Source organism: Barbus barbus (genome assembly GCF_936440315.1).
Source record: "Barbus barbus genome assembly, chromosome: 12".
Lineage (NCBI taxonomy): Eukaryota > Metazoa > Chordata > Actinopteri > Cypriniformes > Cyprinidae > Barbus > Barbus barbus.
In genome coordinates this window covers 1,862,501-1,890,217 of record NC_136740.1, presented here as the reverse complement: position 1 = coordinate 1,890,217, position 27,717 = coordinate 1,862,501, and the positions used below count along the sequence as shown (strand labels likewise).

At 38.5% G+C, this 27,717-nt stretch overlaps 1 protein-coding gene across 3 annotated transcripts in view; it reads right to left on the bottom strand.

The window, feature by feature from the left end:
• Positions 1-8,608: 8,608 nt before the first annotated feature.
• tars2 (threonyl-tRNA synthetase 2, mitochondrial) overlaps positions 8,609-27,717 on the bottom strand; it is a 26,374-nt gene continuing 7,265 nt past the window's right edge. For 2 of the 3 annotated variants that reach the window (XM_079429414.1, XM_079429415.1), the window contains exons 3-18: positions 23,194-23,308; positions 22,780-22,901; positions 22,559-22,667; positions 21,727-21,791; positions 21,572-21,650; positions 20,466-20,612; positions 20,117-20,215; positions 18,446-18,612; positions 16,590-16,752; positions 15,022-15,159; positions 12,149-12,226; positions 10,831-10,931; positions 9,770-9,871; positions 9,355-9,427; positions 9,151-9,265; positions 8,609-8,935 (exon numbers count right to left, since the gene is read on the bottom strand). In XM_079429414.1, the coding sequence (XP_079285540.1) occupies positions 8,793-8,935; positions 9,151-9,265; positions 9,355-9,427; positions 9,770-9,871; positions 10,831-10,931; positions 12,149-12,226; positions 15,022-15,159; positions 16,590-16,752; positions 18,446-18,612; positions 20,117-20,215; positions 20,466-20,612; positions 21,572-21,650; positions 21,727-21,791; positions 22,559-22,667; positions 22,780-22,901; positions 23,194-23,308 (1,816 nt within the window). In that variant the 3' untranslated portion in view covers positions 8,609-8,792. The other variant, XM_079429416.1, reaches the window with a different exon arrangement.

The window sequence follows — 27,717 nt, the reverse complement described above, 5'->3', positions numbered from 1 at the left end:
CTATGAATAAAAGCACCAAACAATTAAATTGAAAACAGTCAGGCTACATTTGGAATGGAATACTAACATACTGCACTCTGTATATTAAATAAACAAACAAACAGTATTTGAAACATTACCCGGAATGCAATAATGTTTCAAACAGGCTACACGGTTATCACATGACCTCATGATATTTCCATATTTAATTCAGTGAGAATGTGCTTTACTTTTGGCAGTTTGATCAAAAAGCAAGTAAAGATATAAAATGAGGTTTAGATTTGAGATATAAAGATATTTAAGATATAAAACAAGTTTAGGATTTTAAGCACACTACAAGTTCACATTCATTACACTTAAGTGTAATTGTGTTTAATGTGCACTTGTAGTGTACTTAAAGTCTTCAAAATATTGGTTTAAAAATGTTCTTTCAGAAAATACAATATTACTGAAAAAGGTCACTCAAGTTTATTTAAAGAGAGTTATTTTCATGACTATGTTTATTAACACACATACAGTTTTAAAAAGTCCACTTTGTAATAATGTAAAAATAAAAGTTTTATTTTAAGGTGCATTTTAAATGTTTTATTAATCTTTTGTCATGTTCTAATGAAGTACACTTATTTTGATGTGTTGACTAACATACTAAAGCACATCTAACATACTTGATTATAACTGTGTTATGCAATATTACATTTAATGTTAATATGTTTTAAGGTCCGGTTTCACAGACGGGGCTTAGACTAAACCAGGATTAGGACAAAGTTCAATTAGGACATTTAAGTAATTTTTATAAACATGCTTATGTTAAGGTGTGCATCTTGAGACAAAACAAAGGCACTGATATATTTTAAGATCAGTCAGTGTAACTTTATTTCAGCTGAAACAGCTAAGATTTAAGCCTTGTCTGTGAAACCAGAGGTAAATGTACAAAATTATAGCGTCATCATTATAAACACATCATATACAAGTTTCAATAGAAATGTCATTAAAGTATATTTTAGTTTATCATAAACACTTGTCAGTGCATTCAACAGTAACACTTTAACCATATTTCAAAGATAATAGAAGTGATTAAGAAATTGCACAAAGATGTACTTAAGTCTTAAGTGGGTCAAAAAGCACTCTAAAGTGCATTTAATATAAATCTAAACTATAATACATATTAATTTAATTACAAATAACATGCAATTAAATATAATTCATTTCACAGGCTAGTATACTCTTTTAAAATTGACATTAACATTACTTCTATGATAAGGACTCTTTTTTTAAGTATGCTGAAGTGCACATCATTTTCACTCTGGTAATTACAAGAAGTTGTGTAATATGCCATTAAGCAAGCACTGCTGAATAGTACACACACTTAAGTATGAGTAGTATGGCATTGGCTATTTCAAACGTATCCACAGTGTTCCTCTGAGTAAAGCACTTAAAGTGCTCCAGAGAGACCGTCCTGTCTTTGTAGTAAGTATACTGTACTTTGGACAAAAAGCATCTGCTGAATGACGAATATCTGTGTCATTTTACAGACACGGGCTGCATCACATATCAAACATTTTTGGCTTCAAAATGAGCCAACTCTGAATCCCGCCGTCCTAATCCTACAGCTGTTCCTCATCACCTCACAGCGCTCTCTGCCGAGTCCTGTACGGCCCGAGACGGTGCTCACATGAGGGGGAGGGAGGCGTCTGATCTGTGGAAGCTCTTCTAACAGAGAGAGTCTCAGAACCTGCGGTCACAATCGATGCGCTTTTAACCAAAGCCCTCAGCGTAACTGTATCTAATTGTGATCTTACAGACCATAATACAACTGGTCAAGAGCGGTCATTTGCATCATTTGCAGTGTCTAAGTATTGCTTCTGTGAAGAACTTTCTCACGGGTAAGAAACTGAACAGGGTACTGCTGACATTAGTGTGTTTGAGAGTGCTCTGCTCTACTGATTATAATTGGGAGACGATTCCATGACTGCACACATCTTCCTTGAGCACACTGGGATGAAGTGATCCAGCACTAGAGACGTGTTGTTCTCTGGCGGTGCTGTGGAATCAGAGCATGTCACCATTATAAACATGGACCCTGAGGGAAGTTGCTCATCAAAGCAACAGCAGGAGTTCTGTGAAAATATTCAAACAGTAAGATGCAACTTCTGAGGTGAACGCTCATGCCGCCTCCCTGCTCTTCTAAATAACCTAGAAATGATTTAAAGAGGGTCTTCAAGAGTCTTTAAAGATGAGCCTGAAGCAGTGGGCAAAAGAGCCTCTTCCAGATCATCAGAAAGGACTGGAAGAGAACTCATTTTATTATTTCTTACATAAACATTTCTTCATCACACACAGATACTTCGTTGGTTAGATTTTTTTTTATTTGTGCTTTGTCCTTTCTGCGTCAGTACTTAACCGAAATTAAACATTGAGCATTTTTGTTATGAACTGTGTATCACTCATTACCTCACATTTGTTGTAATGATACAACAAACCTCTGTTCATGATCAAACTTGCTATCAACAGAGCACATACTTTTAATTGTTTAATTGTCAAAAGGCCAGATTTACTAACTGCTTGTGCCAATGCAAACAGTCTTTTGGAATTAAAAAACTACTGTCAGGATTTACTAAAGGCATGCAGTGAAAAATTAGCATCGAAAAGGCGTGGACAGTTATTTCTGTGGTTAACCTTATTGCATATGCATTTGTAGGATTCCCTTTCAGAAGCAACATTCATGATCGGAGAGTGTTTTAATGCATGCAAGGTGGTTTAATAAGGTATGCACACTAATCAGTTTACTGGTATTTGCATTTAATGCCCCAAAAAGCATGTCTTAACCCATTTTGTCCTTGACATGTCTGATAGTTGCAAATTTCTGCTGCTCTTGTTATATTAGTCATTATGGAAACGAGCTGCGTCTGTGTTCTTTAATTCATGCATTGTCAGTAGATCAACTTTACACTCCCATCTGTACTTTTATGGAATGCCGTTTAGTAAATCCGGTCCTTATACTGTTAAAACTTCAGTGTGTGTATCGTCCTGCAGTGTTTGTTCAACAGGAGTGCTGATACTTTATTAAGTGATCAGATGCATAAAGTTCTGTGGATGAAAAAAACTTCACAGATGCACATTGAAGGAGGGACCCAAGCCACATTTACAGTCCAGATCACTGAACCCTGAAGGTTTTCAGAGCTCTGCAGGCATCTTTGCACTTGATTATGGTTAATAGAGTATTTATTTCCAAGCACAAGTACACTATAAATGCAAATCTGTGCACTGGCAGTGTTAAATAGTGAACTATAAAAAAAAATTCAATATCATTCAACTGTCTCAGCATCTTTTGATTGTCAAGAAATGAAACCTCAGTGTTTTCCCACTGTCTGACGGTCTGTGTTTGTACCTGTTCGTGGCGGAGTTAATATTTGTCTGGAAGTCTCTCTGTGATGAAACAAACGATGCGGTGCCAGCTTCCACTGTGTAGAAATTAAAAGGGTTTGGATTGAGGTCATTTTATGTGCACGGAGTTGTATGAATGGTTTACAGTGGATGGCCGCCAGGAGCTGAACTGAGCCACTCTGTTAGGGACTGTTATGCATTACGGCCCACCGCCGGGTCAGCATCAGTGTCTGGGCAAGAGCTGTAATCTTCCAGCAATTATAATCGCAAAAATGACAGGGGCTGCGTTCGGCTCTGAGGAGCATAAGACGCTCTGGATGGGCTTCAGATGGATTGCTGGAAAGTTCTGGGTATAAGTGAGGATGTTGAGTAGACTGGCACGCACAGGCCAAGCACTTAAGCTGATTCCTGCCTGGTCTCTTTATCACTGTTTCTCTCACTTCTACATCAACATGAATGAATTTTATTGAGCCCAAGACCGAGAAAAGAGTCTACTGAGGTGGCGAGTTCAGGGATCTTAGCCAAACGTGTCAAAGCGTATTCCAGAGAAATATACCACTTGTCACCCCTCTCTAAAAATGCAATAGTTAAGCCAGTCTAAAAAGGCTTCAAAGTGGTATTGCATTGCATGTCCACAGTCTATTCCATGGGTGTCCAAACTTGAGTTTAGCTCCAACTTGCCTCAGTGCCCCTGCTTAGAAGTTTTCAGTGATCCTTGAGACCTTGATTAGCTGCATGGTTCAGGTGTGTTTGCCTTGGACTGGAGATAAACTCTGCAGGATAGTGGCCTTTTAGAAGTAGGATAGGGCATCCCTGGCCTATCCCATCAAAGAATGCCCCACTTTCGATGGGAACTGGACATCTGACAAATGCCAAGTCACCAATTACTGACCATCTGATGCATGCTGTGAACAACACTGGCAAGTGCTAGCAGTGCTGCTGTCTGGTTGGCTGGCTGGCTTCATGCAAGTTCTGGGAGTCATGGGGTACACTGCTCCGCTCTGCATTTACCAAGGTTTGTCCAGTTAGGGGCACTGAATCTTTGAAAGCTACTTAGTTTTATTAAAAGGCAACACATTCTCACTGCCAGCTCGTCACATATTGATGCTTGGTCAGGACCCCTTTACCCCATTTTTTGATGTGCAGGGTCCTCCATTGCTTTACATAAGAAACCCTTGGCATCAATATGCCGACATGAAAGGCACTGGGAATTTTATCGTCGTGATTAAATGATATATTGGGTAATAATATTGCCATTATTGCATATATGTTGGGGTGTGATTTTTCAATGAAAACAGCCACAACAGTTTTATTTACACATTTATGAGCACATAACCCAACCCCTGCCCCTAAACCTACCATCTGTCAATAAAACTCAAGATATAACAGGCAGATACAACGACAGTCATAATTTATTCAAAAAGTATCAATATTCCAAGTCTTCCGAGGCAAAACGATTGATTTGTGAGAGGATCCTAGACGTGATCGCCATAAAGCTCAGATCCTGTGTGCAGTCTGTGAACAAATTCAAAAAATTGGCCAGAAGAAGCCTTGCGTCAGCTTTGGTTGTGAAATTCTATTGGCTCTTGTGTGTCTCGTGATGATTGCATCATGCTACGGGACGGGACTATGCTTTTGAATGTGATCATTTTCAGCGATTAAACCCTAAAAAACTTGTTTTACTCTCTTCTTCGCATAAAGACTTTGTAGGGCTTCAGAAAACGTGGAATGCAACATATTTGTAATGCATTTATACTGCTTGTTTATGGTCATTTTTTGCAATAAATACCTGTGGCTGCACTTATATTTGCCTGCTATGTGTTTTATATTGTTCAGAAGTGGGTAGATTTAGGGCAACATTAGGGGTGGGGTTAGGTGCTCTAATGAAAGTATAAATTTATATAAAATTATTTATATTTTATTTATACACCTGTGCATCCACAACAATCAGACTGGAACTGGCACTTTCAGTTAGCTCTTACACTTTTTGCGTACAAAATGCATAACATGGAAATGAAAACAGTCTATGACCACCCAAGTGGAGAGCGGCAGCAAGACATAAACCTAACCTTAAGACCCGAAGCAGGGGTGTTCAATCCAGCTCCCAGAGGGCCAGTGTCCTGCAGAGTTTAGATCCAAGCACAATTAAACTCACCTGAAGAAGCTAATCAAGGTCTTCAGGATTACTCAAGACTTCCAGGCAGGTTGGGGTAATTTGGAGCTAGATTCTGCCGGACATTGACCTTCCAAGAGCATGTTTGGACACCTCTGCTTAAGACCCTTACCCTAATATTTTACTAGTTGATTGGAATGTTGTTCAAGTACAAACAAGGTGTTGATACAGGAACACGTCGTACATATCCTAGGGTGGTGTAGTCTAGAGGTTAAAGCTCTGGGCTGCTAACCAAAAGGAAGGTGATCTATGAATTATGATCACTGTGCTCTTAAAACAAGGCACTTATCGTAAGGTTACTTCAGGAGGATGGGAATACTGAACCAGTGTACTGTAAGTCACATTTAATCATGAATGACAAATTAGGAAATTATCTCCTGTTTTTGTTTCAGTGGCTGTGAACCGTACGGGTGTATTTTTATCAGGGACAGGGAGCGCAGCAGGAGCTTACGGCGGGTTATTTTAAGTGTGTCCCTTAATCATTCCTGCTCGACATGCTCTCACTGACTGTCAGACCTTCTCAGAGCAACGCAGGAAGGCCTCCCGTTTCCCTCCGTTCATGTCAATGTCACCACTCTTTCACAGAAGGGTTTTACACATCTATATGCAGCCCTGACACCATTAGCAAACCCGTGCCCTTACTTATATACTCTCAAACGAGCCGCCTCATGCACGCGGAGATGTAAACACTCCTAAAGCACTGCAGGCCTAAAATAACACCCGGTGAACTTCTGTAACACTGCCCACTGAATGAAGAATGACCTTGTGCAGGGAAGTGTTTGTGTGGGGGACGACAGAGGAAGATATGCCATCCCTAGCATGACATAGATTTATAAAATTACTTCCAAGTTTTTGTTTTTGGCTCTCAAGACTCAAAGAGAAAGTAATCATTTTAAAGGGGGCATGAACTGCCTCTGTTCTGTTCTCGGAGGTCCCTTTATAATGTTATCAAGATTTTTACATAAAAAACATCATACAGTGCATCCGGAAAGTATTCACAGTGCTTCACTTTTTCCACATTTTGTTATGTTATAGCCTTATTCCAAAATGGATTAAATTCATTATTTTCCTCAAAATTCTACAAACAATACCCCATAATGACAACGTGAAAGAAGTTGCAAATTTATTAAAAATAAAAAAACGAAGAAAATCACATGTACTGCACATAAGTATTCACAGCCTTTGCTCAATACTTTGTTGAAGCACTTTCAGGCACCAATTACAGCCTCAAATATTTTTGGGTATGATGCGACAAGCTTTGATCATCACCATAGAATCAGTGGGCGGGGCTAAACAGGCAGCTATGTTGAAGCAGGCGTTGATGATTTTCTGCGAAGGTGGTGCTGATCCACACACTATTACATCATAGAGTAGTATATTCCACAACAGTGTTGGGGAAAGTTACTTTTAAAAGTAATGCATTACAATATTGCGTCACTCTCTAAAAAAGTAACTAATTACATTACTGTTTTTGGAAAGTAATGGTACATTACTTTTCAGTTACTTTTTAAATCTGGGCAGGGCTTGCTTGTTTAATTAAGTACAAAACTTAAGTGTGTATTTTTTGGTAGCATATGTCTTCTCTCAGGTCCAGTGGAAGCTTAAATGCTGCAGTAAAAGGACCCATGAGCACTTCAATGAGTCCTCAAGCAGAACACGGCATGAACTTGCCTCCTCAGGTCTCTTTCTGGCTTGGCTTCGGTCTGCGGAGAGAGTCCCAAAGTACCATAACCCCCGCATACACTCCAGCATGTCACCCTTGTTCAAACGTGCATCAGATATAATGTCTGTAAAGTCTTTTTAGGTGCCCTTTGTGGATCCGGTATACATTTGTTGGGGGGTATGAGCGTGTGTTTCGGCCGTGACCTCCTCCGCCCATGTGAGTCACGTCCTCTCCATTCTGACGCCTTTCTTCTAATAAGGCAAAAACACCAGCGGGTCTTGGCCGTCCCTGACCTGTGCTGCTTTATCCTGTTTCATCAACAACACACACCCCCTTCTATGAATTACTCCTATTTTAGTCAAACACTCAACTCTGCTCTCTATTGAAGCACATCAGTTATTTCCATACACTGATGCTGCTGCTGCTATTTATGTATTAACACAAATGGATCACTGTTTGGAGACCTTGTAATGAATACAAAGTCAAATAACATGAATTACTAATAATACACACTATTAATGGAGTTTGACTGATGGTGGGGGTGTGTCATTCATTGCAACCTTGTGCGTTTCCCAAAAGCATTGTTAGATAACTATTGTTTGCTTTTGGATAACCCCCCAACTTTGATTTATACCAGGCTCTTTCCAAAAACTTTTTTTATGTGAAATATGATCTCACTTCTTAAAATATATATGCAGCTATATCATTTAAGACTAATTTGTACCCTGTGAGAAAAACTGATATTGAAAGTAAATGAAAAAATACATTAAATAAAAAATAAATAAATAACAGCCATTTATATTATACTAAAGCGAAAAGGAAAAATTTAAATTAATTAAAGTGATTTCCATCATAAATATTGATAAAAAAATAAAATAAAAAATCAAATATATGAATTAATATTAAAAGTTATTTAAATGTATTATGTTATTATAAATAAATAAATATCTTGCAGTCAACATAATATAATGCTTACCCTTGTGAATTTAAATTAATTAACCTTTAATTTATACCAAGGTTTTTCAAATTTTGATGTAAAGGACCCCAAATATATTTGATCCTCTTACAACTACCTCGCTTCTGAAAATATAAATACAGTTATATAATTTAGGACACATTTGTACCCTGTGAGAAATATAGTGTGGTATTTAATTTTATTAAACAACTGGTATTTATGTTGTTATACTAACACTAAAATGATAGTAATGTATTAATAATTAAAATAATTCATTATAAATATTGATCCAAAGTTACATGCATTCATAAATAAATAACCCTCAGAATTGTTTTACAGACCAGAGTTAAAAAAACAAACTTATGATATATTCATCTATGAATTACTGATCTGTTTAAATTACTTTATAAAGTTAGAGTCTTAATTACTATGTATGTTGACAAGGAAACAGAGAGACTGAATATTAAAAGTAATTTATTATTTTATTATAAATAAAATAACAGCACAGGTTCAGAGGTCCATTGCTGAAATGAACGTGTGTATAACTCTACAGGGATCTGATGACCCTGACAGCAGCTCATATAGAGTCTGAGCTCTGGTTCTGTCGTGGTGTGTGTCAGTGTTCCTCACGTGAGCGTTTAAAACTCCTCCAGATTGCTGCGTGTCTGTCGGAGTTCGTTCAGTGAGTGCATCACTTCCTGCAGTGATTTCTGGCCGAGCTGCTTCCCTGCTCTCGTCCGCACGCTCACAGTCCCGCTCGCACTCTCCTTCTCTCCCACCACTGCATGACAAACACAGTGAGGGATAGGTTTATCTGACTTTTTCCTAATAGACCTCAGAACACTCATTCTTTACATGTGTACCAGCAGGGAACAATTAAACCATTAAAACACTTAAAGGTGAAGTGTGTCATTTCTGCACCGCATACAACTGCACAAATGAACTGGGACACGAGAAAGCATTTCTGTATGAAAACACATCAGAATGAATCAGTACCGAATATATAATTGTACTGTGCGAGCTGCGCCGAGCGGATTTTCTTATTTAAGGTGCTTCCACGATCATCATCAATATCAGCCATGAATCCAGCTTCCCTCAGTCTGCAGACCACCTGAGACCACAGCAGAATGCATCACATACCCATAAACTGATTAGAATGATATTAATTAAGATTGTCCAGTGTGTTGCATTTCCTCTGACCCCCCGTCCGTACGTCTCACTGCTTCCCCCTAAAGGCAGAACCATCACCTGTGCCGGCGACAGCCAGAAAGGCCTGAGAAAGACAGAAAATTGTACTTTACTGGTTCCACTTTACTGATGAACTCCGTCTCTCTCACACACACACACACACACAGGTCAGCTATCCTTGTAGGGACTCTCCATAGGTGTAATGGTTTTTATACTGTACAAACTGTATTTTCTATCACCCTACAACTAAACCTACCCCTTACAGGAAACTTTCTGCACTTTTACTTTCTCAAAAAAAAAATCATTCTGTATGATTTATAAGCTTTTGTACCCATGGAGACCTCAATTTAGGTCCCCACCGTGACACGAGTCTGTGTGCATTCAGATTTAAGTCCCCACCAGGATATATAAACCTGTACACACACACCATTTCCCTCCAAAGTTTTCAGCCAGGATAGCGATCATCCTCTCCAGGGACCCCAGCACCGCTCGGTGGATCATGATTGGCCTGTACATCTGTCCATCAGCCCTGTGACACACACACACACACACACGGGTCAATCACATGACTAACAGGCACTGAGAAAAAATATATTTTAGGCATTATATCCATTAATGTGATAAATTTGAATATTTGTTGTCCCACCTTTGATTTACTTCACTGCATTTTTCCAGAATAAAAGATTTTTTATAATCTATAAATATGTTGTGCCTTACAGTATATTCCAAAGCGACTTATATAATGCAATTAATGTCAATCATGTTGCTGAATGAGCAGTACGTAAGCGCAGCTTTACTTGTAAAGAGAGTTTCCCACATGCTGGTAGTTTCAGTTTTGCTTTAAACAAATTTGTTCAGGCCTGGAAATTAATAAACATCATTTATAAAACAAACAGGATTAGTATAGTAATATAATATAGTATAGAGTAATATTATATTAAATAGTAATATAATTTAGTAATAGTATAGTAACTGAAATCATAAAAAAATGAGAATTGAAATAAAATAAAACATTTACTTTAATAAAAAATATAAACAAAATTATTTTAGCTAGTTTCCAAGGCAACTTTTTTTTTTTTTTTCCAGAGAAAAACTGAAATAAAAAATGTCACTATATAGACGTTTGTTGTGGAATGACAGGAACTAAAATGCATATATTGTTAATAATGTTTTCTTTTTTATTGGCATTTTACATTATTTATGAAATCACTGATTCAAGTTGCGCTATTTTTTCTCTCAATAATGCATATTTTGACCCTGTGTGACTTGCTCCTCAGAAAATACACTGTTGTAATTTTTCAGCAAGTGATGTTAGCTTTGAGAACAACTGGGAATTATTAGAACCTTCCAAGTAAAATGTCAGGATGCACACGATGAGAGAAATGTGTTTAATTTTCAGGAAAATAATGACAAACAATCTTAATGATCCTAAAACAGGCTTAATTGTCTTCATGCACATGTATCAGTGACGGTCAGAGGAGCTCTTACCCGACATACTGCAGGTTGAATCTGATGGGCAGCTGGAAGTCCAGCTGGATCGTGGCACACTGGTGCTGTCGGCCGAGAGCGTCACGGATCTGGATATCGATCTGAAAAGATGGTAAAAGAACAAAATGAAATGCCAGATGAACACACAAATATCCCTTTAGCTACCTAACAAATGAAGAGCTACTGAGACACAAGCTTTACTGCTCTGCAGAGACTAAACCTGACTGACGGTGCCAAGAACATGAATACAGAAGAGCTGCAGTAATGTGTCTGTTTAGAAACATCAATATGCTGGCCATTCCAGGTGATATTTGTGACCCTGAATCACAAAACCAGTCATAAGGGTCAATTTTTCAAAAATGAGATTTACACAATCTGAAAGCTGATAAATAATCTTTCCACTGATGTATGGTTTCTTATGATAGGACAATATTTGGCTGAGATACAACTATTTGAAAATCTGGAATCTGAGGGAGCAAAAAAATCTAAATATTGAGAAAATCTCCTTTAAAGTTGTCCAAATGAAGTTCTTAGCAATGCATATTAATAATCAAAAATGAAGTTTTGATATAGTTACGGTAGGAAATTCACTAAATATCTTCATGGAACAATCTTTACTTAATATCCTAATGATTTTTGGCATAAAATATATGTTTATTAATTTATTTATTAATCAAGGATGCATTAAATTGACCGTAAAGACATTTATAAAGTTACAAAAGATTTCTATTTCAAATAAATGCTGTTCTTTTGAACTTTATATTCATCTGTGAATCCTGAAAAATAAAATGCATCACAGTTTCCAGAAAAAAAATATTAATAATAATAATAATAATAGTAATATTAATCAATGTTTTCAACATTGATAATAATCAGAAATGTTTGTTGAGCAGTAAATCAGTATATTATTATGATTTCTGAAGATCATGTGACACTGAAGACTGCAGTAATGATGCTGGAAATACAGCTGCAGATCACAGAAATACATTACAGTTTAACACATATTCACAGAGAAAACATATTTTAAACTGTAATAATATTTCACAGATTTTTACTGTATTTTTGATCAAACAAATGAAGCCTTGGTGAGCAGAAGAGATTATAATTTTTTTTTAAACGTACTGACCTCAAATTTGAGTGTATATGGGTAATTGATGCATAATGAATGGACTTAACATCAAGATTAAAAATTATATGACTGTATAAGGGAAAGTGTAAGTTTTCATCCTTTTGCTTGACTAGTTTTTTTTTTACAGTGACAGATGAATTTCTCATGCAGTGTCTGGCCAGAAAACGTCTTTCTTTCTGCCAGCCTCACCTTTGGTCCATAAAACGCCCCGTCTCCGGGATTCAACTCCCAGTGCTCCTCAAACTGCTTGAGACTGCTCTCCAACTGCTGCTCCGGGACAAACACAAGAGAGACACCTTACAGAGGAAAACCTGGAATGTGTCAGTGTACGGCTTTGGCCCTGGAAACGCTAATAAAAGAATCTGCTGTAAACATCTAATTCAATAATACCAAAACATGAGCAGCTGAAAGCAGCATTAGTTTGAGGGAGAGAGCGCTAGGAGAGATATTACTGTGTCCTTGTTTAACCCAAAGATACCAGACAACCAGGCCTGGAAACCACATCCATCATCATAAAGCGAAGACCTTGAGCATGCTATACATTAAAGGGATAGTTCACCCAAAAATTGAGGGTTGCTATTGATTGTATAATATTTTTTTCCATTCTATGAAAGTCAATGGCTACCGTCAACTGCTTGGTTACTAATATTCGTCTAAATACCTTCTTTGCGTTCAACAGCTGAAAGAAACTCATACAGGTTTTCATTTTTGGGTGAACTATCCCTGGCTGAAGAGCTCCTGTAGTGTGCTTTATATACTGCATACTCTGCTCTGATTGGCTGTTCGTTTCCCTCCTCTGACGCTCATGACCTACTCGCCTCATTCCACACTGTGACCCTGATCAACATTAATGAATCTCTGACACGTTACCCGTCTGTTTGGACCTGCCCTGCGCTTACGCCGTGTGTTTCCTATAGTGTCTCGCTGCATACTGTATGTTGGTGCAAGTACAGACAAGATCTTACAATCCCCACAGCACTGCAGGAACACTAACAGCCTCCAACACACCTTACTGTTAACTAACTATTAAAAAGAGTTTTCAAAAACTGAAATTAAATCTTGAAAAAAATTCTGCTATTCTTTTTAACTAAAATATACTTAGGTTAAAGTATTGTGTTAAAGATGAATGCGGCCAAGTACAGGGATATCCTGGACGAAAACCTTCTCCAGAGCGCTCAGGACCTCAGACTGGGCCGAAGGTTTACCTTCCAACAAGACAATGACCCTAAGCACACAGCTAAAATAACGAAGGAGTGGCTTCACAACAACTCCCTGACTGTTCTTGAATGGCCCAGCCAGAGCCCTGACTTAAACCCAATTGAGCATCTCCGGAGAGACCTAAAAATGGCTGTCCAGCAACGTTTACCATCCAACCTGACAGAACTGGAGAGGATCTGCAAGGAGGAATGGCAGAGGATCCCCAAATCCAGGTGTGAAAAACTTGTTGCATCTTTCCCAAAAACACTCATGGCTGTATTAGATCAAAAGGGTGCTTCTACTAAATACTGAGCAAAGGGTCTGAATACTTAGGACCATGTGATATTTCAGTTGTTCTTTTTTAATAAATCTCCAAAAATGTCAACAATTCTGTGTTTTTCTGTCAATATGGGGTGCTGTGTGTACATTGAGGAACAAAATTAACAAATGATTTTAGCAAATGGCTGCAATATAACAAAGAGTGAAAAATTTAAGGGGGTCTGAATACTTTCCGTACCCACTGTGTGTGTGTGTGTGTGTGTGTGTGCGTGTATATGTATGTGTGTGTATATATATATATATTAGATAAAAAAACTAACTTATAAACAAAAGTCAGAAATGCTGCATTGCAACTAACTCAAATAAGTTTAAGTTACTTATATTAAAACTGAAATAGAAAAATTAAAGGTAAATAGAAATATAAAAAAATAAATTATGAATTATAAATATATGAATAACAAAATTAAAACAAAAACATGTCTTGGCCACTAACTGAAATAAATGTTCAAGCTACTAAAACTAAATCTGAAATTAAAAAAATGACAAAAGCACAACACAATAATAAAATAATGAAAAGTGGAAATATAAAATTAAAAGCTAACTGACAATACTAAAAACTTCAAAAGTATATATTTGTGACCGGTGCTGGCAAAATGAGTCGGAATACGCAAATTTTCAAAAATGAGTTTATTTTCACATTCTCCATTAAAATATCTTCAAAATGATATATGACCTGGAATCGGATAAAGACAATGACTGAGCTACAGCCGTTTGAAGGCAATAGAAGCAGCGGATCTGATTTTGAGAAAAACGTGTTAAAGATTCCAAAGCAGAATCATCAAGCAATGTTGCATACTTTCCTCCAGTTCTTTTCTTAATAATAATTACTATATTATTAATCACAATACCTATTTTTATTTTATCTTTGTTATTAAAAACAAGAACAAAGATGCAAATAACCGGTATTTAATCAAGAGCAGCGGGTGATTCCATCTTTTCTTTTAATGTAACATTGAGACAGATCTATAATCTATAGACATACTGTAACGCATGGATCAAATATAATGTTACACATCCGATTCCCCAACTATTAACTAAACGTTCATGTCAGTCATAACAGATTAAGGCGTGTCTTACGCACTTATGCTTAGCAAATGTCAGTCAGCACGATCGTCATCAGTATGGGTTTGAAAATCATATTTCACTGGTTTGGACTCATGTCATTGAGAATTTGATATGAATATTAACAAAGCTGGAATGCTGCGCTTTGCAACAATAGACTTGTGTTGAGAAGCAGTAGCCGTCATCCAGAAGTGCGCAGAGAAAAAGGTACTCCTCTCAGAAAACGTACAAATAAAGATCATTTAAGAGGTTTAATTACTATTTGGAGCATTGGGATCCGCTAGAAGAGAGTTTAATTAACTAATTTTTGTGAAAACCTCAAATTCGACCAAAACTGACATTTTTCACTTCTTTTGTCAGTAGCTCAAAACTAGCCCGTGTGACTTCCGACTCATTTAATGCTAAAATAAGACTGTGACAGACTGTGGTGGGCGGCGGTCAGCGGGTGTGATTGACAGGTGTACCTGCTCGGCAGCATCCCAGAGGGCGGGCTCTCCCAGACAGGGCGAGGGGCGCGTGGAGAGGAGACAGTGAAAGGAGAAACCAAAGACACGATATACGCTCCTCACGAAGTCCAAACACGCCGTGATCTCCTCCTCCAGCTGAAGAGAGAAGCAGCAGCACATAAACAACTGAAGGGTGTGTATGAGACAGTATAAACACTGACATTATATCAGATAAATCATACGTCAGTCCAAACACTGAACGAGCAAGACATTCCTAAACACACAAAAACACCGTTTATGACGAATAAAGAGCTTTTGTGTGGCTCCTCAAGGGAGAGGAAGTTCACAGGCTTTACTTTTGGAAATACCAATGGCATTAGAAGACACACGGCTGTCACTGAGCTTTAATTTAGTAGTTTATCCCCCGGTTCCACAGACAAGGCTTAAGCCTAGTCCTAGACTAAAATGTAAGTCTAAACTGTTTCAACTGAAATAAACTTGCTCTGACTGATCTTAAAATATATCAGTGCCTTTGTTTTGTCTCAAGATGCACCCCAGTGATGTTTTTCTAAGCATGTTTATAAAAATTAGTTAAATGTCCTAATCCTGGCTTAGTCTAAGTCCCGTCTGTGAAACTGGGCCAATGTGTGTTTAATTCGATTATGGCAGTGGGGGGTCACACTGGTGATCTTATTTTGTGATTTGAAGCATTCATTGTGTTGAAAATTCCTGGAAAAAAGCACAACACTAACACAGCAGTTTGTGGTAATTAAGTTTAGTAACTAGAACAACTCCAACCATAAGGAGGCTTACAGTGCACTAACACAAGGAACTAACTCAGACTCATTCAGATCCCATGCAAGTTTAATATTTACTTAATTTCATGCTGTATTTGTAATTTAGTGTGATTATTTGTTTTATTTTTTTCTTCATTGTTGTATATTTTCACTTTATTCTCTACTATTAATTGTACTGTAGTAGTAGTAGTATATATTTATTTAATGCCATGTCAGTATCGTAGGCTATTTTCATGGCAAAAACAATTAAAAAAATACAAGTATAACAAATACAATAAAAACCAGCAAACAAAAACAAAAGTTATATTACACAAGATTTTTTACATTAACATATGATACAAATTCTAAAACTTTTTTTCTGGCAAAATTATACTAAATAACTAAGTGAGTTCACTTCATAAAATATTTTTCTACATACATTAAGAGCTGGACAGTCCAATAAAATGTGTTTGACAGAAAGAGGAATGTGGCAGAACATGCATCGAGTGGGGTCTTCAGCTGAGCCAGTCTTGTGTGACCTGGGAGATATCTGCTAAATACCACTTGATCAAATCTAGTTTTGAAAGATTAAAAATCTGTTTGAAATTTCCGGATGCATTTCATGTATTAATTGTCCTGTACATAATATTAAAATGGCAGTTTTTCTCATTTATACTTTCTTTCTACAATATGAGATTGGCCAGTAACTGATTAGCTGAAGACAGTTGCTCACTCAGTTATTCTGACATTTGTGTTTTTAGATATTATTGATGCTTTTGCAACAATAACTGAATTGCTCTGAAGCTGTACCTGTTCAGGTGTGCAGAAGATGTGTGCGTCGTCCTGGCAGAAGCGCCGGACCCTGGTTAAACCCCCCAGTGCCCCCGAGTGTTCGTTACGGTGCAGCGCGCCAAAATCTGCCCAGCGGATGGGAAGCTCTCTCCATGAACGCAGCCGCTGCTCGAACATCACACTGCGCAGAGGACACAGATTCATATGAAGAAATAATCTGATAACTGTCTTATGATTTGAGAAATGCATGTGAATTAAGTGACACTTTATAATATACACTGTCCAGACGTTTGGGGTTGGCCAGACAAGGGGTGGTTGACTGTTTTTCTAGGCTTGATTGTGTTTATGGGGTGCAGTCTAACATGCGTTAATGCTTCTTTTATTACGAAAACGCATTACTTTTCACAATTTACCTTTATTTTACAACGCTCTGTCCCTTCTCGTTTCAACTCTCCGACGAGTTCCTGCTTTTATGAAGCTTCTCTCTCAGAAATACGTGATGAGCTCAGATTGGTCCGTGTGTTGTGATTGGCTAAACCGCATCAATGCGCATCGAAACGTCCCAGCCTTCGCATCAGCGGCATGTGCTCAGACTTTATTGTAAATAATAGCGTCGTCTATTTCTTATCAATGTGAGCCCGATTGAGATGCGGAGGATATTAGTGAAGAGGATCACGCAGAATGCTCTTACAGGACGTCTCAGAACGGTGTGTTTTTGTGTTTGTTGTCGTCTCATACTTTAGATACAGTTATTTGTAAATGCTACTGCTTATGTTAGCTTCTAATATACCGTTTTATCTGCTTTAATACAGCAGAATACATGATTGAGTAGCATTTTTGCAAAGTAATTGTTTATTTTGTAACAGTAAGAAGTGTTTGCCAGCAAGTATCACTCGCTACCACGGCAACCCATGTTTAACGCTTCTCATAGCTGCGTATGTGAAATATATCTGTCTATACACAAAGTATATAATTGAACATAGTTGATTGTTGGAGCTGAGCTGATGATCTGAATGAGAGAGAGATGCAGAGCAGGGGATGTGAGGAACAGGATTAAGAACTGCTGCTTTACCCCTAGTTTTCTTTCTCTTCTCTGAAGCAGCGCAACATGGCCTCGCCCCCTTCGTTGCGTGTTTCCGGGGCGGGGCTTATCTGGGTTCGTGATGTCACAAACCCGGGAAGTAGCTCGTTGTAGTCCCTACCGGCTGTTTTTGTAAACTGCCATAATTTTAAAAGACGATTTATCCATTTGCATTGAACTTTCAGCGCTGCAACTTTGCAGATATTGTTTATGCTCAAACAGCAACATTACACACTAACTAATGATAAAAAATTGAAAAATCGCAATCAACCACCCTTTTAATGTTTTTGATAAGTTCTGCTCACCTAGGGTGCATTTAATTGATCAAAAATGCAGTAACGCTGTACACAAAGCAGCACTGCGCTCACAAACACTGCTTTAAATTAAATCAACCAATCACCGCAGATTAGCGTCACGCAGGGGAGGGGTTTGGAAAAATGAATCATTGTGCGAATCGTTTGGGAGCCGTTGAGCAAATAAGGTAAAAATAAATGCATATTATAAGACAATGAAAGTGTTTTTGAGCTTGCATGCATGTCAACCTGTTGGTGGAGACTCCCGAAACCAAAATATCAACCTTTCATAACCCATAATAGGGGCACTTTAACTGCTCTAGAAACTGATCACCCATCTGAAATATCAATTTTTCCGGTTTAGAGACTAGGTTAAATTTCTTAATCATTTGTATGTTTTTCAGAGAATGGATATGACGGGTATCAATGGTATGAGTAGTCTAGGTGTCGGGTTACACAACACTGTGATTATCCTGTGTGTGTGTGTGTGTGTTACTGACCAGTGCGCGGGGCAGTTCATGGGTTTGAGAGCGAAGGTGTGCGGCTCACAGGTCACGGTGAACATGTTCTCACTGTAATGCTCCCAGTGACCCGATCGCTCCCACAGAGTCGTGCTGTACAGCGTCGGGGTCACGACCTCGCTGAAGCCCCGCCTCCTGTACTCACTCTGACAGGAAGAGGAAGTGGTTAAATTAGTTTATGAGCGCATTCAAAATGTTGGAGTAATATATATAATACAAATAAAAGATTGTGATAATATGCAAGCACAGGTTTTTAAAGCCTAAAATATGAATTAAAGATTTTTTTACGAATCCACTTATTAATGTGTGGGGAAGTCGTGGCCTAATGGTTAGAGAGTTGGACTCGTAATCCAAAGGTTGTGGGTTCGAGTCTCGGGCCGGCAGGGATTGTAGGTGGGGGGAGTGAATGTCCAGCGCTCTCTCCACCCTCAATACCACGACTGAGGTGCTCTTGAGCAAGACATTGAACCCCCAACTGCTCCCCGGGCACCGCAGCATAAATACTGCCCACTGCTCCGGGTGTGTGTTCACGGTGTGTGTGTGTGTTCACGGTGTGTGTGTTCACTGCTGTGTGTGTGTGTGTTCACTGCTGTGTGTGTGTGTGTTCTCTGCTGTGTGTGTGTGTGTGTGTTCACTGCTGTGTGTGTGTGTGTGTTCACTGCTGTGTGTGTGTGTGTTCACTGCTGTGTGTGTGTGTTCACTGCTGTGTGTGTGTGTGTTCACTGCTGTGTGTGTGTGTGTGTGTTCACTGCTGTGTGTGTGTGTGTGTGTTCACTGCTGTGTGTGTGTGCACGTTGGATGGGTTAAATGCAAAGCACGAATTCCGAGTATGGGTCACTATACTTGGCCGTATGTCACGCCACTTTCACTTTTAATACTTAAAATATTTTTTGAAAATCTGAAAAAAATAAAAATGCTTTACTTGAGTATAATATTTGATCCATCAGGATATCAATCATCAATCTATATCTCCAATAATATGTCTGAGTAAAATGAGATTTAGATGATCAAAACACATAATGCAATTCAATCCAATGCTGATTGAGAGATGAAGAAATAAACGCTCATCAGAAGCCTGATGAGCAGATTTGAGAATATAATATTCATATTGAAATATCACTAACGATATCAAAGTTATTCTTACATTTACTTGATAAAAATCAGTCAGCATTTGACAGCAAACAGACATGTGAAGCAGCAGCTGAAGCTGGACGTTTGTACAATTACACTAAAAGAGCTTTTACTGGATAAACTATAAATCAGGCAACAGAAAGCAGTGTGAAACAGGTTTAACAGCAAAGTTTATCATGTCAATCATGTAAAGGCCTTCGAAATTTGCGTATCAAATATACTAGTTTTATAGGGTTAAGATTATTAGAAACATAATTTAAGGCAAGTATCTTCACATTTTTTAAGTGCTGTAGTATATCTTTGGCCTCTGTACAGCGTATCCTACACCCTACACCCTTCTGAGCGCTCACTTCAACCGCCCTAAAGAGTGAGCAAGACACATTCACTCAATGCACAGTATGCGCATGCTTATTCTCTTACAGGGTCACGCTAAATTATATCCTGTTGTTGAATGAGAGAAATGGATGCTGCAAGCTAATGCAGTGTGTGAGGGAGAAACCGTGCTGACGTGGTCTGTACCTTTATAAAGTCAGTGAGCGTGTTGTATATATGAGCTCCTTTAGGCATGAAGAAACAGCTGCCAGGACTGACATCATGAAAGAAGAAGAGCTCCTGCGCCTGAGACAAGAACAATATCAGAGCCAGATGGAAATATCATACAAACAGTTCATATATGACACTCGTCTTGGGCTCATACTGACACACTTCAGCATGAACGAAACGCCACGCTAAAGCAAATGAAGAAATGTATGATTAAGACAAACAAGAGTGTTTTGACTCCTTATATTCATGCTGTTGTGAGCCTCACACAGTAAAGCAGTCATTCAGAGGATACTGTCGGAGGATCTGTGTGTTTAACACCCCTCACCTTCCCGATTCTCCGGTGGTCTCTCTTTCTGGCCTCCTCCTGTTCTCTCTCCCATTCCTCTCGCTCTCTCTCTCCTGGAAACGCCACGCCGATCATCCTGAGGATGCCTGACGCCTCTGTTGAACCGGACAGAGTTACAGGAGACACCTGAGAGAGAACGATACAGTGTGAAACAAGAGTTACGAGTAAGATAATGTCAAAGATGCAGAGATTATAAGCATCGCTTTTGATTCTGATATGGACACAATCTGATCTTTTTTAAATAAACTAATATTTTTATTCAGCAAGGATGCATTAAATTGATGAGAAGTAAGAGTAAAGACATTTATAATGTTGCAAAAGATTTCTGCTTCAAATAAATTGTGTTCTTTTGAACTTTCTATTAATCAAAGAATCCTGAAAAATAAAACGTGTCAGTTTCCACAAAAATATTGTGCAGCTCAACTGTGTTCAACATTGATAATAATCAGAAATGTTTGTTGAGCAGTAAATCAGTATATTATTATGATTTCTGAAGATCATGTGACACTGAAGACTGGAGTAATGATGCTGAAAATACAGCTGCAGATCACAGAAATACATTACAGTTTAACACATTCACATTGAATAGTTTTTAAAATTGTAATATTTCACTATAGTACTGTCAAAAGCTTTTAACTATAATAGTATATCAATGGTACTAAAACAGCACTGGTCGCATCTAAATGTCATTATGTAGAAAGCAGCAGCTTGAAGATTCTTCATTATAGTTTACAAAGTATTGTGTAGTGTATGTGTGACATTAACATAAGAATACATAAACATCAAGAGCAGTCTGAACTGCTCAAAGAAACAGGACTGAAAACAAAATGTTCCATAAGTAAAACTGAACTAAGTCCCGTGTCACAACCCTAAAGAAAGAACGACAGTGTGTGGAAAGAGAAGGGAAAGTGAGAAACAGGAAGAGCGAGAGATATTAATACCATCAGCGGGAAGCTGCTATGGAAACATGCAACAACAATGCAAACACTGTTATTATGACAACAGATCAGCCTGAGTGTCCTCTGTCACGCTACTCAAACAACACACACACACACACACTAACAGAGGAGAAGAGTGAGAGTTACCTGCAGCATCTTAAAGGCCTTCAGGAAGCCTGTGTGTGGCAGAAGAACACCGGAACACACACCCACACTGTCTCCACACCTGACAGAGACACACACACACATCAGACACCAAACACACACCATCTGCTGCAGCAGGACACCGAGAGGCTTCAGACCTGTAGACACCGAGTGTGTTTCCCATCATCTGCTCTTCAGCCAGCTGCAGCCTGACAGCATCATCCTGCACACACACACACACACACACACACACACACACCACTGTGAAACACTTCGCTTTCGAATCAAATGTATACTTTTATGCACCTAGGATGCATCAAATGTATCAAAAAATGACTTTTCATTCTGCAAACATTTAGGAATCCTCAATGGACAGTTTCAGCATTGTAACAGTTTATATTTATACATGCATTTCATTTTTTCCATAATTTTTTTTATATAATTTATTTTTTAAAGCACTTTATGAATATAACTAGCTTTGGCTTCATCTCATGCTTTCAGAAGCACTTCTCTTAGGTCAATATTACAAGGTTTTTGAATGAAAAGTATATTTTATTCACCAAAGACGCATGAAATTGATACAAATTTGTATTTCTATTCCAAATAAACGCTGTTTTTTAAACTTTGTCCTCAATGCACAACAATGTCATGATAGGGTTTAGTCTGATAACCAAATCACAAAAGCTGTGACGGTTGTATTGTAAAATAAAATAATAATAATTGCTATTATAATAATAATATTATTTGTCCTAAATACTCTATTATTTATACTATATTATTTTACAATGAAACATTTTTTTGTAATAACAAAAATACATTGCACTGCAATTAGTTTTTTTCCCAAACCGTGCATCTCTAGATTATAGTTTGTCAATCGTGAGTTTTTCACGCTTTATCTACACAAGTAAGGTCAAGGAAAGCTAAACCACAAAAACACCAAACCATGGGCACAAGAACACTGTAAAGTCAAAAGCAAGAGGAAAAACTGACCTGGAAGATCTCTCTCAGGTCCTGTACCGTGACCTCGAGCTTGATGATGGGAATCTTCCCAGCTGCCATCTGCTTACAGCTCTGCTCCACGTCCAACAGAGAGAGAGCGCTACGACACACAGCGCTACAGCTCAGTCCTGTTTCACTTATTACTTTAATGCACTTAAAATAAACAGCAGATGCAGTGCTAATATCAGGGGCTGGAAAGAGACGGTGCTTACTTGTTTTGGAGCTGGTAATCACAGTACAGGCCCGTGTCAGAGACTCCCTCTCGACACACGTGAGCGCTGAAGTGATTCTCCATCACACTCGCTAACACACACGCGGCTGTCCGCCACACCACCTACAGCAGAGACACACACACCACCATCACCAGAGTCACTGTCAAGCACAAGCTAAACATTCTCAGGTCACGACTTGCATCTCAAATCAATACAATAAAAATTTATAAAAAAAAAAAAAAAAAAAAAAACTTCAACACCACCACCAATTCAAAATCAGCATCAAACATTAAGATATATTACCTTATTTGATATTTTTGGTTTTAGGGTGAAATATTACTCGGGCATGTTCTTGAAGGGTTTTGAGAAGTTACTGCTCTAAGACAAAACTCTGAAACACTCAAAAGCTTGTACCTGTCTGCCCTCCAGCGAGTCAAAACCCAGCAGCTGCAGTTCACAGTCCTCCACAAGAGGGCGACTCAGATCCCACAGATCTCCATTCACTCTGCCCACCACTGCCCCTTTAACACTGTAAACACACACCATGGCAGAAATAACCATTAGTAACAACAGTCTAAAGCAGCACTAAAAATGTAGGATTTACTTAATTATCTGAAATTTACTAGCAATTTCTGAGTCAAAAAAATTAATTATCTCAGCTGAGGGCCTCGCCAAACTTCCAAGGGGGCCTTACGACCACGTAAAATTATTCAAAAGAATATAATACAAAGAATATGAATCATATTAATAGAAAAAAAAAAAAAATCACATTTAAAATGCTAAAACATATGATCAGAATCAGAATGAGCTTTATTGCCAGGTATGTTTACACATACGAGGAGTTTGTTTTCCTGACAGAAGCTCCACAGTGCAACAGAATGACAGCGACAGAACACAAACACAGATAATAAAAAGAATTAATAAGAACAAGTAAATATGGAATAACAATACACAAAATTCACAATTGTATGTACAGGTATATAACAGTAGATAGCTGTGTGTACACAGGTGTATTATGTGCAACTGAAATGTAGACTAAGTATGTGTGTTAGATAAATAAGTGTATAAATAGTGTGTGCACCATAATTAAGTGTCAAGTGTTCATTTACGTCTCTCGCGGTCACCTTTTTGTTGCACAATTTGCAAATTGCCTCGTCCGTATTTACCGCCTCTCCCTTCTCGTTCGGTCGAAACCCGAAATACTGCCAAACTGCAGAAGTGGTGTTCTTTTTCGAGACCAGGTCACTTGGTGCGCGACTCGCCATCTTCCCCCCTCTCTCTCTTTCTCCTCCACGCCGTCACGTGATGACAACCACGCATACGCATTTTTAGGCATTAAATAAATTATATTTAATATTTAATCCTTGTCTCCTATATAAGTGCATTGTGCATTGCATTGTTTTCTTATGACGGTATAACGGTATTGAAACTGATACCGTTGCTATTTGTAGATCCCGCGGTATACCATATTACCGTATTACTGGTTTCAATTAGTTGCATGTGTGTTCTCTGAGAAGCAGCGTGTGGTTCTATATGATTCCTATCTAACTTATCATTAGCAGTACAATTAAAATCTCCTCCTAAAAATATCTTCTGGATTTAAATCTTTCAAAACAGCATCCACCTCAAAGAAAATAACTCTTTCTAATCCCTTTGTAGGTGCATATAAATTCAGAAGCACCGTAGTGATTTTCTCAAATTTCACTTTGACCTTTAAAAAACGACCACTTATTACCTCCTCAACTTCAGAAGACGGAGGTAAAACATGCTTTGAAAACAAAACCGCAACACCTCCACTAACAGAGGGTTTGTGACTCAGGACAATCTGTCCGTCCCATTCTCTTCTCCAGTCGGTCTCATTTTTAAAATCACTGTGTTTCTTGTAAAAACAGAATATCTGTTTGCGTTTGTCTAATAAACTCAAATAACATCATTCTTTTAAGACCATCTCTGGCACCATTTAAGTTTAAAGATCCGATTTTAAAATTTTATTTTTGTTTTAGAGACCAGAACAAAAAAAATGAGAAGAGCTGCCAAAGAAACAATTTTTGGCAGAATTTTATAAGTTGACAGCCTCATCTTTAGAATTTTTTTTTTTTTAAGTTTGTTCACAAGTTTTCTAAGACGGTAAATCTCCACATCTTGAAAGGCGCCCTCTTTCATTAGATACCTTACATCATTGATGAATTGTTTACAATCAGGGAAAAAATGTTCAACTTGCACTCCTTTCAATCTCTTTGTTACTTGCAGAAATTTACTAATGTCATCAGCTTTATACAAACATCCAAGTTTTCTCTTTGAGAACAGACAAATTTGAACCCTGAGACACATTTGAATCAGAGGAATCTCCATCACTGTCTGAACCCACATTCTCATTACCACCCTCATCTTTCTTTACTTGTTTGAAAGCTTTTTTACAGCTTTTTTCCTCTTTTAACTGGGATCTTGAAAACAGATTTAGCTTCCTTTTCAAAATCAACATCGTCTTCCACGTCAATTTCATCAGCCTCTGTTACACAAACGTTTTCAAAATGTTCAGCCTGCTCATCAGACATCGAGGGAGTATCACTTTTACTAGGCTCGGTAACAATCTCAAGTGTATCAGGGTTATTCTCAACAGCCACATCTGTGATCGGCCCGGGCTCAATCTCACCGGCTTCCACCACAGACATCATACCGGCAGTGACTGTGTCACTCGCGATCTCAACCCGAGGAAGAACAGAAAACCCCAGTCCCGAGCTTGTGCTCGCACCTGCACTGTCCTTTTTATTAGGACAATCACGAACTAGATGTCCGATCTTACCACAACTAAAACATTTAATTGTAGTGTCAGATGTTGCAAACACTGTATAATCGAACCCATCAATTTTGAATTTATAAACCAGATCGATCTCATCAATTCCATTTTTCAGAACCATGAAAACTTGTCTTCTGAATGAGACTAGATGCTTCACTAAAGGTGACTTGCGCCCAAGAGGGATTTTCTTTATAGGGGAAACCAGTTTTCCATACCGAGATACCTCTTGCACCAGTATTTCATCTTTGATAAACGGAGGTACGTTAACCAGTATGATCTTTTTTGACGGGGTACTCAAACGTAAAACCGTCACGAGTGAAGCATTCAACACAACGCCGCTTTGAACAACGTCATTTGCATTTTCAACTGTTTTAAAAAAAATAACAATTGCACTGTTCATTCGTGATGCCGAGACAATATGATCGTGTCCCACAATCTCTCCCACCGCTAAACAACACTGCTCCATGGCGGCGGGGTAAGTCCAGGGGTGATAGTAGAAACAAATCCTGAGCCTGAACTTTTTTCCCTGGGAGGTAAGCGGGCCCCTAAACCAAGATATATGCCCTGATCAACATAAATGGCAAGCGGGATCCAGGGGTGTGCTCCCCTGGGAGAACATTTTGATATAGTCCCTTAAATGATAGATTCTGGTGACTTTTGTGGATATAAATGGACATCATTCAGACATGAGATGAACAAACCCAATACAAGCCTATATTACAGTAGCATCTTTGTGTAGAGCACCAGAGCTCCTGGGACCCTGGGCCTGGTAGGCCTGTTCATTAATCCGTCCCTGCTTTTAACTAGTCACTTTTACCTGCATACTGCTTGTATAGCATACTGAGACTACAGATACTACAGCCATACCAAGAAAGGTCAGTGGGTGGCAATTATAATACTCCAAAGTAAACTACTTACTGATTAGTAGCCTAACCATTGACTTAAGGGCATGAACAAGGAGATATTCATTTTTCTGCAAAATATGCACCATTTATTTTAATTTTTTTTTTGAAACAGTTACAGTGCAACAAAACCGTATGTAATACAACACTCAATTTGTTTATTCAAAACCATTTGCTATTAAGAAAACAATAATTGGCAATAATTTAAAGTGCTTCAAGAACTGAAAAACTAAATAAAAATAAGCAAATACAGTTTACTACAAAAAACATTTTCCCCTTCCTTTCCTTTTTGAACAGGTTTTTGGGTTAGCAGAACCTTTCATTTGCAACATTAACCTTTTTGCTGGCAAGGTGCTGTGTTTTCACACTGCCTGCATCCTCGTCATAAAATCAGACCAGTACATTTAGAATCTTATCCATGCTTTTGTCCGTGGCCTCATCAATGTTAAGTGAAAACATGTTATTCTTAAGCTTGTCAGACAGATTTCTTTTAAATTCTGGCGAGATGCCGTGTGTAATAAGATAGCCCGCATGCTGTCTCGAGACAGACAGATGCGTAAGGGCGAGTTTATCCTCCGCTAATTTCTGACACAAAGTGACGAGTGGATGAGCGATTGTAAACGACAGATCAAACTCGGCAATGAAGGAGCACAAGCGAATTTTTAAATCAGCCACGCGATCGGTCATTGAGGGTCGGATATCTGCTGTGGCTGTTGCCCCCGGCAAACGTGAGGTGTGTTGAATTGCTCGGACAGCTGCTTGATGACTAGGGTCTAAATCGTGCCGTGGCAGCACTTTTTTCCCGCTAGTTCCATATAATATTTTCATTGCACACAAAGTGCAGAAACATGCTCCTGGTTGCCGGAGTTTTTGACACCAGCTTCCAAAGGGCTTTTTCGTCTCTATCCACCTCCTCTATCCAAGACCAGCGCCATTTATTCTTTATGCCTTTATCGACAAGTTTGGTGTCTTCCCCTGGCTTCATGAAGTTGCACTCCATGACTTTGGCTACGTTTCACGCTGCCAGTGTGGGAAACACTGTCGTAGTGTATGGGGAAACACAAAACAAAATCGCACGTGGAGTGACTGTTGAATCAATCTGATTGGCCAAAACCCAAGACCCCTACCTTATTACCGATTGGCTGAAGTAGGCTTACTGGTGTGGTTTAGTGAAAGCGCCTCTCAGATCTTGGGAATTGCCAGATCACGCAAACATTTTTTTTTTTTTTTTTCCCCAGA